This window comes from Anguilla anguilla, chromosome 4, assembly GCF_013347855.1.
Source record: "Anguilla anguilla isolate fAngAng1 chromosome 4, fAngAng1.pri, whole genome shotgun sequence".
NCBI classification, from domain to species: domain Eukaryota; kingdom Metazoa; phylum Chordata; class Actinopteri; order Anguilliformes; family Anguillidae; genus Anguilla; species Anguilla anguilla.
Window position 1 is genome coordinate 20,828,563 of NC_049204.1, and position 14,163 is coordinate 20,842,725.

The window sequence follows — 14,163 nt, forward strand, 5'->3', positions numbered from 1 at the left end:
AGTTGTGATCTTGAATACTGGAGAACCAGAAAGGTAGTTTGATGGTGAGACTAGTGCTTCACTTTATTTAGCTACATTCTTTAAGATTAACATTTCCTTATTTGTTCTTTATTTAATATTTAGGTACGTAGCTGTATACCATGGAGTACACACTTTGATTCAGTGGAAACATTAGGTAAACAGTGGGGGAAATGGGTAATGCAGGGTGAATGCAGGTGAAGTTTCGTGGTGGCGTTGAGTCCGGTGAGCTGGCTGTGTCAGGGTTGGGCGTGCCGCTGACGCGGACGTGTGATGTTTGCCGTTGGCCACAGATCACGGGACGTCCTTCAAGGTGGACTGCAACCCCTGCTCGTGCTTCGCGGGGGAAACCGTGTGCTCCACCCGCGAGTGTTTGAGCATGGACAGCTCCGAGGAGGACCGCAGGCTCTTCACAGGTGGGGGCGTCTCCACCCGAACAGTCTGCGCATGCCCGTCCCTCAGATCCCTTGGTCGCGGCGTTGCGTAGCGTTGCGCGTGCATGGCGGGTTGTGTTACCCGCTAGCGGGTCTTTTTTTTCTGAGTGATGTTAGAATTTCTTGTCTCTGTTTATCTATCAATCAATCGATCAGTCAACAGGTAAATCTTTATTGTCCCTAGCTATCAATTCATTGTGATGCCTAGTTAAAAATTTAATTGTGAATAAGGACCCACGGTGTCATTGATGAGATCATGAGTGCTAATAGCTCCCCCTTGTGGATAATTCTCGGCCTGATGAACACGAGTGGGAGTGCGTGTGAATTACAAGCCAGGTCCATGAGATGCTTCACATCTGAAAATGCACATAGGAAACATTAGCCTTTTTTAGTGGGTGTTTGGCGCTTGCCGCTGACCTGGTGACCTTTGACCCGTGTCTCTGCAGGCCTGCCGTGCAGCTGTCCGGACCAGTTTGTGCCAGTGTGTGCCCAGAACGGGCGCACGTACCCCAGCGCCTGCGTGGCGCGCTGCGTGGGGCTCCAGGACAATCAGTTTGAGTTCGGCTCCTGCCGTAACAGTGACCCCTGCTCCCCGAACCCCTGCCAAAAGAGTCAAAGGTGAGAGGTCACGAGGGGCCCGATGTACCCACCCCCCCCCCCCAGGCAGCCACTCTGTGTGCATGCGTGTGCCCTACAGCAGTGATCGTCCTTGCTGGTCCTGGCAGGCCACAGGGACTGCTGGCTTTTGTTTTCGTCTTAATATCTGCAACCAATTCAGACCCAAGAAATTGATGCTTTACTTTAAGTGCCAAGCAGCTAAAAAAAACCCAGCAGACCAGGAATGAAGATGACTGCCCTGTAGGGGGGTAGTGCTCAGCCTGCGTACTTGAGTCAACTCCAGGCCTCATTACATCACTGGGTTTCAGTGTCAGGCTAATCCCATTTTTACACCCCCAAATCCCCCCCAAACCCCCCCGGCCCCCCCCCCGCCCCCCCCGGGCAAACCGGGTGCAGCTGTGCCGGCTGTGTTTGTTCAGGTGTGTCGCGGCCACGCTCTTTTGGATCGGCTCGCGGTAATTAGACCTCCGTAAGAGCGCGGGGGCGTGTTATTCTAACCTTCCGCCGGATTCCTCCGTGACGCGCCGCGTTCCTCGGGCCTCCTGAGCGCAGCGCGCCTCTGAAGAGCGTCCCTGTCGAGCGCCGCTACGTAACCGGCCTGCCGCGCGGGGGGGGGGGGGGCTTCGTTTCCTCACCCTCAGCGAGCGCGCAGGCGTATGGCCGGACGTGCAGCGCTAACGCGGTCCAGGCTGCGTCCGAGCCGCGCAGGGCTGCTGCTACTCCCTGTTTGTAGCGTGCGCTGACTTCTCGCCGCATATTCATCATATCATTCCTCTCTTAATGTTGCCTGCCAGGCCTGGGGGTTGCGGGTACCTGTTCGCAAAGACTTTGACGTGACACGGCGCTTCAGATACGAGCGCAGGACCGCTGATTCGGGCCGGCTCAAAAAACCGAATCCCCAAAATCAACCTAAATTCATAAAACCCTTCGGTGCAGCCGTTGTGAATTTTGAGTGTAGCAATGATGGAGCCGCACTTCTTTCTTTCGGTTTGCCAGCCCACCGAAGTATGAGCTCTTTTGGCAGAGTTTTTTATGCCGCACGGCGTGAAACACGTTTCATTGCCTCCCCTGTAGCGTGTGCCAGAATACCTGTGGGTTTGTTTTTAAACCAATATTCTGTTACGTCATAAACAAGCTCATAAAACAGTGTATTTCTCTGCTCAGCACCACATTGGTGTTTTTATGAAGCCTCGACCAGGGCCCAGAGGCAGAGAGACAGGCCGGTTGCTAGGGAGTGGAACCCCAGCTGGGTAGGTGTGAGAGAGGGGAGTCCAGGCTGACTTTGATCCATCATTGATGAGCAAAACTCAAAAACTTTTCCCTGTGAGTTGAACTCATCATTGAAAAGTTAGGGATGAAGTATTTTGTGCTTTGATTGAATTACCCACCCCCCAACACAAACACACACACACACACACACACACACAAGTTCACAGTTAAAATGCCCTCCAGACTAACTGGTGATTTTTTTTCTGGGTTTGTAGCATTCTCACTCTAGCCAAGGTTGTTTTCTACACTGCAGTTTTGGTACCGTGTTGCTTATCGATTTTAACCCTATCAGGGGAGGCGTCCTTCTGTGACTTCCTTCATACCACCCACGCTCCTCTACACCCCCCTGACGCTGAAATTGTTGGCATGATTCTGGTGTGAAATCACCATGCAGCAGCCATGGCTATAATATACTGTATGAAATGTTGCTTTACAAGCTTTGTAATTGCAGTTGTGTGCTGCACATGGCAGTTGGGCGCTGTTAAAAAAGCTGATGCAAGTGTGCACTTTTCTGGGTATTTCCCGAAGGCAATAAAAAGGTGGGAGTAATTTAGGAGTTTGTTTCCATGACGTTTTCCAGAAAGGGTTATTTCACTGGGGCTGGGATGCAGGTGGGATTCGCACGGCGTTTGTTTTTACAGCACAGCTGTAGACCTCAGTTTCCACTGAGGATTCCGAACAAACGAATGGAGTTGTTGATGATAAACATGTTTTTACTTTTTTACCATATGTCCTTGAAGTTTTCTTAACAAAGAAATTAATTATAAGTTTTGGTGCCGAAGAATCTAACAGGTGCTGTGATAATGCCTCTTTAAGCAAAACACCTTGAAACTGTTTTGCACTGGAATGGAGTTTAATCACAGAAAAGGAAGCCCAACAATACGTTATTACAGCAAACATCCTTCTTTGTGTGTTTGTGTTTGTGTGTGTGTGTGTGCTTTTGCGCATGTGTGCCTGTGTGTGTGTGTGTGTGTGTGTGTGGGTGAGTTTTTGTGTGTGTGAGTGTCTGTGCATGTGTGTGTGTGTTTGTGTGTGTGTGTTTGTGCATGCCTGTGTGTGTGTGTTTGTGTGTGTGTGGGTTTTGTGTGTGTGTGTGTGTGTGCTTTTGCGCATGTGTGCTTGTGTGTGTGTGGGTGAGTATTTGTGTGTGTGTGTCTGTGCATGTGTGTGTGTGTGGGGTGAGGGAGGGTTGTGCGTGCCTGTGTGTACGTGTTTGTGTGGGTGAGTGTGTGTGCGTGTGTCTGCGTGTGTGTGTGGGGTGAGGGAGGATTGTGTGTGCGTGTGTCTGCGTGTGTGTGTTGAACTCTCTCATTGGTGTTGTGTAGATTCCCTTCCCTTGCCTGCAAAGTGGGGGCCCGTCCGTGTCTAAGGCCTGCCGTCGCTGTCCTTGCAGATGCATACCAAACCGGCGCGTGTGTCTTAGCGACACCAGCGACTTCCCCTGCATGCAGCACGAGTGCGTGGGGCGGGCGCTCGTCTGCGACAAGACCCAGCTGGACCCGGCGTGCGACACGGCCAACATCGAGCACTCCAGCCTCTGCCTGCTCTACCAAAGAGGGAAAACCCTGTCCTACACGGGACACTGCCAGGTAGGGGCCGCCAGGGGGCGCTGTTCTCCACGTGGACCTGCACCAGCTCACCCAATTTACCCGTCAGTCCTCGCATCCCCACTTTTGGACTGCTGTCAGCATGTGCTCTAAAGCGACAGTAATCAGTGATATACGCTTGACGTGAAACGCTGTTGGTTTGATGTCATGCATTCAGCTCACATTGGGGCACGGAAATGTGCTACAGCTGAGCTGTGCGGCTGAAAACTTAATCTGTGCTAACGCTAATCTATATGCAAAGGGGCACCGTGACGATGCGTGCTGCGTACCGTGGGGAGTGCAAATCTAGGTCACTGCTGTTGACAAGGAGCCATGCAGAATTGCTTTCCGATATATAGACGTTTGAAATGAAGTGCGCTTGTGTGTGCGTGTGTGTGTGTGTGTGTGTGTAAGAGCGGGAAGCGCGGCAGTGAAGGGACTTGAGAAGATTTCATTTGGCAGATCAGCCCTTTGCTAAAGCTCTCATTTGTAGAAGCTGTGGCAGAGGGGCACTCAGAGATTGGCTGCTTGCAGTGTTGGACTCATACAAACGGGTTGTTGCACATGAGTGTACTTGTTGATGTCGAAATGGAGGGGAGGGGAGGGGGAAACGTTCTCTCTGAGTGTGCGTCTATGCATATTTCATTCAGCTGTCAGAACAGTAGAGAAACACACATCACTGTCAGCCAACCCATACGTTTCCCAGCACACACACATGCACATAGACACAGACAGCTGAAATACATACACACACAGAATGCACAGAATGATTACTAATACACACACACACACATGCACACACAAGCACACCTATACGGCAGTGCATAATCACTAATGGAAGGATCTGGATCTCATAAGGCTGCAGTGATATAACATGGATGTATTAGTGGTTATTGGTTATTGTAAGATACGTGAGGAAGTCTTGGGATTTTACTCAGAACGCTCCCCTCCACCTTGGAGAAGTTGCCAGAAACAACATCTCTACTCCACACCGTCAGTCACACAGTTTCCCCTTCTTCCACCTCATCTCTTCTCGGCAAATTGAATTACCTGCTTCTGCTTGCTCTGCTTGTGTGTATTCATTTTCTACAGCAGTTTAAATGAAGACAGACTTTTGACAGGCTTTGGGAAGCAATTTCATAACCTTAGGATGTGGGTATCGTTATGAGATAAAATATTACTCTAGTCACAAAAAAGACCCTGATAAAGTAAGGAATCTCTGAAGGAAAACTGACAGTTATATCATTTTCTTTTCTAAATAAGCGGTTTAACGAGTGAGGAGGTGGTTTTTGCTGTTTTTATGAATGATTTATTTGTTTATGAGATGCTCATGAAAACAGCTCACATTTTTATATTTTATCCATTTATTCAGCTGGATTTTTACTGCACAGTATACCACATTGACTATCCTGCTCAACAGCAGTGTGTGTGAGTGTGTGTGTGTGTGCGCGTGTGTGTGTGTGTAGGTGTGTGTGTGTTTGTGTGTGTGAATGTGTGTGTTGTGTGCGCCTGTGTGCATGTGTGTGTATGCGTGTGTGTATGTGCATGCGTGCATATGTGTGTGTGCGAGTGTGCATGTGTGGATGCTTGTGTGCATGTGTGTGGTTGCGTGTGTGTGTGCATGTGTTTCTGTACGGATTTGTGTGTACATATGAATGTACCCGAGTCTCCATCCTCCTCCATGCCTTCATAGATCTGCATGTCAGGAGAGTAGACGTCATGTCGAGTTAGCATTCACTGACTGTATGACTTTGTAGAAAAAGGCTTTGAGTGCGGTCCAGTGGTGATGAACCCCTCCATGCGATTCACAGAGACTCTTAAACATCACAGTGACAGGCCTGTGATAGCCTCACAAGAAAGCAACACTTCCACCGTGGTAGCGCCACTCAAAGCTAACGCTCGGTGCATTTTAGCTGGAGATTATCCAGGCACAGCGATTTGCACGCAGCTGCCTGTCTCTGAGCCCTTTGCTCTGTACCAGTTTTCCCGTCTTTTTTCCTGTAAGCTGTCTCTTTCTGTTGCTCGTATTTACCAAGGTAAATGCCCCTCCCTCTCTCTCTGTCTATTTGTCACACTCAGCTCTCACTCCTCTCTTTACTCTTTTCCTCCTCCTGTCTCCATGGTGATAGCTCTCGCTCTGTCCGTGCTCTGATAAATGGACAAACAGACAGTTCTCCAGCCCTGTATGTGTTCCCTGTGTATTCCCTCTCACACACCTTGATTGTGCACACACACACACACACACACACACACATCCTACTGTGTGTGGCAATAGAGATGGTGGTCATAAATGCTGAACTGTAGCTGTCTGAAATGGCCTCTTCTTCTGGGGATTTGGGTGGTGCTTGGAGGGGTTCATGCATTTCCTAATGAAGCAAGTGCGTATGTACCACCCCCCCCCCCACTCCACACACACACACACACACAAACCGCCCTCCCTCTCCCTGTGTGTATATTATGAATGTACTGTACACAAATTCCAGAGGACTGCAGTCTAAGTCTCATTAAGCTGGATTTGGTAATTGATTTTCTTTTGGGCCCACTGAAGTGTTCCCTCTCCCTTTTGGAGTGCGTGCGTTTGGAGCGGCTGTTAGCGTTTAAGAGCCCTGGGATGCTGTTTCCTCGCGGTTCAGCTCCTCTGACGGAGCTCCTCTCCACTCCTTTTCGAGAGGCGCTAATAGGAAGTGGCCAGGTTTTCGGCGGGCCACTTACTGGCGATCGCCCGTTTAAAAAAAAAAGAAGCGCTCTTAAGAGGGCGTCAGGTTAACGGGTGAAGGGCCTCGCAATCAAGCCAAGCCAGGCGTGCTGAAGCAAGCGATCGCCTTCGTTTGGGGAACTCTTCAGACAGAGAGCACGAGTGGTAGTTTAAGGGGTGAACCGCGCGGGTCAGGAGTTTGCCTTGCTGATGAGCTCGTTACACCTCTGTACTATTTCTTTCTCTTGATACGTGTGTGTGTTTGTGTGCGTGTGTGCGCGCGTGCGTGTGTGTGCGTGTGTGGCAGGATGCCTGCAGGAGACCCAAGCCCGTGTGTGGTCACAACGGGGAGACGTACGACACGGTGTGCGAGGCCTACTCGGACCGGGTTGCCGTGGACTACGCCGGGCGCTGTCACGCGGTCGGGGCGGTGTCTGAGTACGCCTCCGACTCTGGCTGCAACGCCGTTCACTGCCCTCCCCTCTCCGTAAAGGGCTGCAGCCCCGTCACTCCGCCAGGTGGGTGGGGCTGCCGCTCAGAACTCCGCCCACCCCGATCACCCTCCGCAAAACGGGAGGGGCTGAGTATGCGACTCTGAGACTTTCTTACTTGAATTACGGAGTTTTATTTTAGCTACGGAGAGGAAAGTCTATTGATATGTTCATACCGGCTATGCGGTGATGGATTAGTAGCCCTTAGTAGCCCTTCTCCTTATGGGGTTCATTCAGCCTGACTCTCCCCCCACCGCTCGTCAGACCCCCTCCTGCCCTCTCATAACCCTGCCATTCCACACAGACAGGGAGGACAGGACGATCTGCTGAGCCTATTAACACCCACACACTGACTTTTAAATGTGGACATTGGACATCCCATCAGTATACTGCATAATACTCACTGCAAGAGAGCAGATAACTGGTGTGTACTAGTAATGATGCAAGAATATATTTATATAGCACCTTTCATTCAAGTTATTTTTAGCCCAAATTGAAACTGTAGATGAGACACTAGGATGATACTAGTAAAGAAAAAGTTGAAATATGCCTAAAAGGATCAGAAATACAAGCCGATTTAAACAAAAAGATGCATAAAAGTAACCCAAATCTACTAAAAGCTAATAAGAAAAATGTTTTGTGTGGACTTTTTTAACTTGCCACTGTTTGGTGCCTTTCCTATCTGCAGAGGCTGGCTATCGCACAGTCTAGAGCATGTTTGAACTGATATTTCTTTCTAAAGTTCAGCAATGCATTCTAGTGACAAGCCATTTATAATCACTTTAAATTAAATTCCAACACAAGCTGCAGGTGAACAGATGCAAGTGCAATATGATTGCCGATGACAGCTCACAGCCACCAGGTGGAGCTATAAACCAGCCTGTTTACGCAGGGTCATTTCAGTGCAGCAGAGCCATTTTACCCTGCAGTGCAGTAAAGTACCTGAACACTTTGGCCTGATGTGATCGTTCTGCACTGCCTGAAGCCCTGTTCACAGGTGCATGCATTGGAAATGTGTTCCAAAACACTGCTGAATTGAATGTATGATATTGCTCCACGGAAATAATGTGTTAACTGCCACTGATGGATGTGTAGGTTAAATTTGAAAGGGTTTGCATGACAAATGGGTGATTGTGTCGACACTGACAGTGTTCTGTGCCTGTAGGTGCCTGCTGTCCACTGTGTGCGGGAATGCTGCAGATACTCTGGAACAAAGAACAGATGAAAGTATTTGCCAGGGTAAATGTCTCTCTCTCTCTCTCTCTCTCTCTCTCTCTCTCTCTGTTTACGTTGCTGTGGGTGGGTATAGTAGTGGGTTTCTTTTTGTTAAATATATTTTTTTTGGGGGGTGGGGGTGGGGCAGGAGTGGGTTTTTGGTTTGGAAATATATTGTTCTGACACGGCGAGGTTAGAATCAATTGCAGTTTTTACACTATTGTATTCACTTAGCCTCTGTTATTGAGAGGTTTGATGCTCTTCTGTGCCCCACAGTTCTTTCATTTTTATGTCCTTAGTCTTGGGAATGACATGATAAATTAGCAGCCTTATGTTTATTTTGGTTGCTTCTCCACAGAAATGAGTCATATTTTATGTTCAGTGAAAGCAGTCGGTCTTTAGTCTTTTTTAATTAGTTGCAATTATACCAAATGGCCACAAGAGGGTATTCAGTTAACTGTCTCATTGATGTACAGAGACAGATTCTGTGGCAAGGTGAATGCATTCCTGCCAGGAGTAATTGACTAGCGGTGTGCATAAGACTAAACTAAATGGGCAAAATACTGGCCTAGGGTGTGTATTCAATCATGGCTTTCTGCTGATAGCATCACATCTAAAGAGGATTAACAATAAAGCCAGAAACAGTACAATAATTCTTACACTAATCCCTGTACCAATCCAGCAGTAAACACAAACTCACCACTCGAAGTCTCGGCAATATGTGTACTAAGTCCAGGAAGTCGCTGTTAAAGAAGGAGCTGATGCAGAGTGTGTTTAGAGTGCTGATGTTGGTCTGAGGTTGGGGCTGATTCAGAACGGACGTGCGGTGCTGTTCTTATGGGAGTTGACCTTGTGCATTCTGCAGCTGAACCAGAATCAGCCGGTGACGGTTCATGACATCCTGCGGATCCTACGCCTGCACATCTCCGTGCCCCAGTGTGACATCTTTGGCTACCTGAGCATCGACTCAGAGATAGTTGTTCTCATTGTGCCTGTGGACCAGCAGCCCACACCCCTACAGGTACTGTACAGCATTTATCAGCATGTACACTGATCCACTGCAGATATATCAGCATTTACACTGATCCACTGCAGATATATCAGCATTTACACTGCTCCACTGCAGATATATCAGCATTTACACTGTTCCACTGCAGGTATATCAGCATTTACACTGTTCCACTGCAGGTATATCAGCATTTACACTGTTCCACTGCAGGTATATCAGCATTTACACTGTTCCACTGCAGGTATATCAGCATTTACACTGTTCCACTGCAGGTATATCAGCATTTACACTGTTCCACTGCAGGTATATCAGCATTTACACTGCTCCACTGCAGGTATATCAGCATTTACACTGTTCCACTGCAGGTATATCAGCATTTACACTGTTCCACTGCAGGTATATCAGCATTTACACTGTTCCACTGCAGATATATCAGCATTTACACTGTTCCACTGCAGATATATCAGCATTTACACTGCTCCACTGCAGGTATATCAGCATTTACACTGTTCCACTGCAGATATATCAGCATTTACACTGCTCCACTGCAGGTATATGGGCATTTACACTGTTCCACTGCAGATATATCAGCATTTACACTGCTCCACTGCAGGTATATGGGCATTTACACTGCTCCACTGCAGGTATATCAGCATTTACACTGTTCCACTGCAGGTATATCAGCATTTACACTGTTCCACTGCAGGTATATGGGCATTTACACTGTTCCACTGGAGGTATATGGGCATTTACACTGTTCCACTGCAGGTATGTCAGCATTTACACTGCTCCACTGCAGGTATATCAGCATTTACACTGTTCCACTGCAGGTATATCAGCATTTACACTGCTCCACTGCAGGTATATGGGCATTTACACTGCTCCACTGCAGATATATCGGCATTTACACTGCTCCACTGCAGGTATATCAGCATTTACACTGTTCCACTGCAGATATATCAGCATTTACACTGCTCCACTGCAGGTATATCAGCATTTACACTGTTCCACTGCAGGTATATGGGCATTTACACTTTTCCACTGTGGGAACAGCGGCACTTTCTCTTCTTCACTTCAAACGCAGTACTGTTCCCACTGCAGTCTGACTGTTCTCATGTTCACTGGAGTAGTGGCTTATAGAGTCTGTTAATAAAAGCCCATTAGTGTGACATTCCCATAGATATCCAGGGGGCAGTCTGGGCTCAGGGTTTCACTTTGGAGCCAGCGCCACGTCTTTAAATTAGTCATCGACGCACGCGGACATGCCCAGCCTACGAGACCGCGCTCGCCGTCAAACATGCACATCTGACTGAATTAGAATCAGAGGTGGTGAGCAAACGCGCTGTCATAAGTGGTGTGCTGGTACGTGGGGAGCATGGGTGAGGTGGCCCTGGGTTGAGGTCCTGACAGGGTTCTAGCGATGCCTGTAAATGATCCGCTCGCACACACGGGGTGAGCTCTGGCTAACGTTCAGAACCAAGAGGACATTCCCGACCCCTCCTCCAAACCTTGGGGGAATGAGTACTTGCTGAAGTGTTTCTTTAGACAGTTGAAGTGTCCCCACTGTTGTCGTAACATCCTGTGACAGCACACACTTCTGTGTTCAGTGTTAAATCACCTCTGCTAGACAAACTTTACCCTGAAAGGGTGACCTCTTGGAGCCATATAAACTCTGTTAGAGAAGAGAGAACACTGATGGTGATACTGTGTATGCGTGCCATTTCAGGTTATCTGGTGGGTGACCATGTGACCATGCCAGGTCATCCCGCACAGTATTACCATGCCCTCTCTGACACACACCTCTCCCTCTGTTGCCTTGGTTACCGGGTCCCCCTTCCCCCTCCCCCTCCCCGTGCTCCCGTTTCCTCCTCCAGATCGAAGCCTGCAGCAAGGAGGCGGAGAAGATCGACTCCCTGATCAACTACGGCAGCCCCACGCTGGTGTCGCACGTTCCTCTCTCCGCCTTCCTCACCTCGGAGGTGAAGATCTCCACCCTCAGCTCCACGGGACGTCCCGCCGCGGCCTCCCTCTCCCTCTCCCTGCTCCTCTGTCTCCTCCTGGTGGCCGCCTTTGGCCCTGGGGGAGCGTAGCCGGCCTCTTCTTATTTCGTCGCTCACCGCCAGCGCGCGGGGACCTGCGTCGGACCACTGAACCGTTCGGCTATTGGACATGACTGACAGGAAGCTTTCCCCTCCGTTGCCGTGACAATCATGATCGCGCCTAACAGGGTCGATGCCTGGTCAAATAAAGAAAGGGAGGAGCTGCTGAAATATCAGCGTATCACCTTTTTAACTGCTCTAGCGTTGAAAGGGAGCTGACAGGTTTTCCCTCGGTTCTGTTAAGTGTCGTTTATTTTGATTTTTTTAAAGCTGCAGTATTGTAGCACTTTGACAGCAGGGTAGAGACCAGATGGCCGAATGTCTCTGTGAGGAAGGATATTGTATTAGACAGATGCTCTCTCCAACAGTGATATTTGTCCGAGTCTCAACGGCCCAATTATTTTTCATTCGCATCTCCAGGTTGTACACGTCTTAATGTAAATAAGAAAGGTCGGGTGTCAATGACATTAAAGTGGAACACCAAAAGGTGGCGAAAATATTATGATCTATCAGCTCAAAGACAAATAAGGGATTCATTTTGTTCCTAATGTATAGATAATCATGAATATTTTTTTTCTGAAATGAAGAACAATAGCCATGCTAATGACAATGACAATCATTGCTTTATCCCCGTGTGGGTAATTATGACAATACGCCTTGCTTGAAATATACACAAAATTCATATATAAAGTAATGCAATAATTTTATAATGTTGATAAGAATCTGAGGTGTTTTATTTTGAAATTCGGAAGGGGCGGGATGCACATGTGCCATTCTAAATGTTATTATTCCTGCATGATGACAATTATGAAGTGTTTTTACTCGAGAATGTATTGTACCTTGTCTCTCTTGTGTGTCGTCTCTGTGCCTATGCTCTCTATGCCACATGAAGTATTTCCAATGATTCAGTATTACTGTGCTGGGCAGCTTTGTAGTATCACGCCCCCACCTGTGGAGGCGTCCTGGGGTGGGGCACGGGAGGGGGCTGGGGGGGGGGGGGGGCTCTATCCTCTCTATTCATCCCACTGTCTTTGTTCTATGGGGGGGGGGGTTTGTTGTTTTTAAAAAAAGTCAATGTGATCATATTGCCAATGTGTAGAGCGTATATAAAGATAGGCACTTAAAGGTAACTCTAAACACGAGTCTGTTGCGCCATTTCGTCTCACTCTGGGCAGTGTTCAAATTGCGTATTTTATTAAATATAAAACCTGAATCTGAAAGAGTGAGCTCTGTTGTGTTGTGTGTCTCAGCGTCTGCTTGGAAACTGCGACGGTGGAGGACCAAGGCCGGCGGGTTTCTGCGTAGCGGCAGGAAAGCTTTTACGCGGCCGTATTGATTGTTCAGTCACACGCGAGTCGCGGTAAGCTCTGAGGGGACAGTACAGCGAGTGCGCAGGGAAGCACTCAGCTGCTGAGAGTAAAAAATAACGAATCTGGTACATTGCTTGTCAGTCACATTTCCGAGAGAACAAACGAAGGCTTTGTGAGGCAGAACTGAAAGGTTACAAATGGGTCCTGTAATACCCAGATAAGGGCCTATATCCACCTACTCCAAGGATGTGAAAATCAAAGGTAAAATATGAAAATGGTACTGTAATGCAAATCAAATGTTGCAAATAACCAATCGCTAAAAAATGTCATTGTATAATGTCTTGGCCAAGTTGCATGCAACAGACTGATTGATTTGATATTTAACGAATATTGCACATTTCTCCTGGAGGTAAGTCCCAGCTCGCACTATGTATGTACACAGGATCTGGGTTGACAGTACGGGTGTATCACTCTGACTTGGTAATCATGGCTAACATACTTCTCCTTCCCCTTTGTGTGGGCTATTACAACCTCTGACCAGAAGGTGGGAGCAGAGGCACAAGTATTTGAATAAGTGAGGCACATGCGAATTGCAGAAGCCCTTTTGAACTGTGATGCAGCCTTTTCTAAAAGCTGCCTTCGGGGACGGGCGGAGAGTGAGTGTAGCTGCTTTTGAACTTCCCTTCCAGGGACGCTCATGTGCAAGTGTCCGCTCTGGGGGGGGGGGGGGGGGGGGGGGGAGGGGGCGAAGACAAATGTCCAGTGTCTGATTAAACCTCGCCGGCTCCCTTTTGATCCGTTTGTGATTTACACGCCCAGGTTCACATGTGCTTACACCCTGTGATTAATGGCCATGAGAAAAACCTGAGTATCTCAGTCCGCTGCGCCGTGCTCACAGACGCCTGGGCAGACTCGGCTAGCGCTCTTCTTCGCAGAGCGCCGCGCAATTCAGGCCAAGGGACCGCCCGACTCGGTTACTGTAAAGATGAATCGGTGTGCTGCCTGTGGCTCGTGATTCTGGCACGCGATTGCTTCTACCGTAGGTAAATGAGAGTCATATACGGGATATTCAGGAATAAGGCCTCCCACCGTTTGACAAAATCTGAAATCCATTTGAGAGAGCAGATAGAGAAAGGAATTCTTAATCCTTCAAAGCAAAAGTACACGTGAAAGTCCTGTTGCCCGGCACTGAGAATACCAAATGGCACCTCTGACCTTTTCCAGTTCTCTGATTTTTAAAGACCATTTAAAAACAGACAGCAATTATACATTAGAAGTACGTTTGGCACTGTGGAACAATGCCAGTCTTTCCTTCCGTTTTCACAGTCTGTTGAGCTAAACAAGCAAAAAAAAAAAAGCTTTGCATAATGTCATTCACACTGGTATTATTTTATTTTAGACTTCTGATGGCCCCACTCA

The 14,163-nt window shown here is 48.3% G+C and overlaps 1 protein-coding gene across 1 annotated transcript in view; it reads left to right on the plus strand.

Annotated features, from left to right (window-relative positions):
- Positions 1–12,263, plus strand: part of LOC118226134 (reversion-inducing cysteine-rich protein with Kazal motifs-like) — a 45,454-nt gene extending 33,191 nt beyond the window's left edge. The window contains exons 15-21 of the mRNA XM_035415483.1: positions 312–434; positions 899–1,070; positions 3,733–3,928; positions 6,928–7,138; positions 8,277–8,350; positions 9,192–9,347; positions 11,210–12,263. Of these exons, the coding sequence (XP_035271374.1) occupies positions 312–434; positions 899–1,070; positions 3,733–3,928; positions 6,928–7,138; positions 8,277–8,350; positions 9,192–9,347; positions 11,210–11,425 (1,148 nt within the window). The 3' untranslated portion in view covers positions 11,426–12,263. The remainder of the gene's footprint in view (positions 1–311; positions 435–898; positions 1,071–3,732; positions 3,929–6,927; positions 7,139–8,276; positions 8,351–9,191; positions 9,348–11,209) is intronic.
- The last annotated feature ends 1,900 nt before the right edge of the window (positions 12,264–14,163 follow it).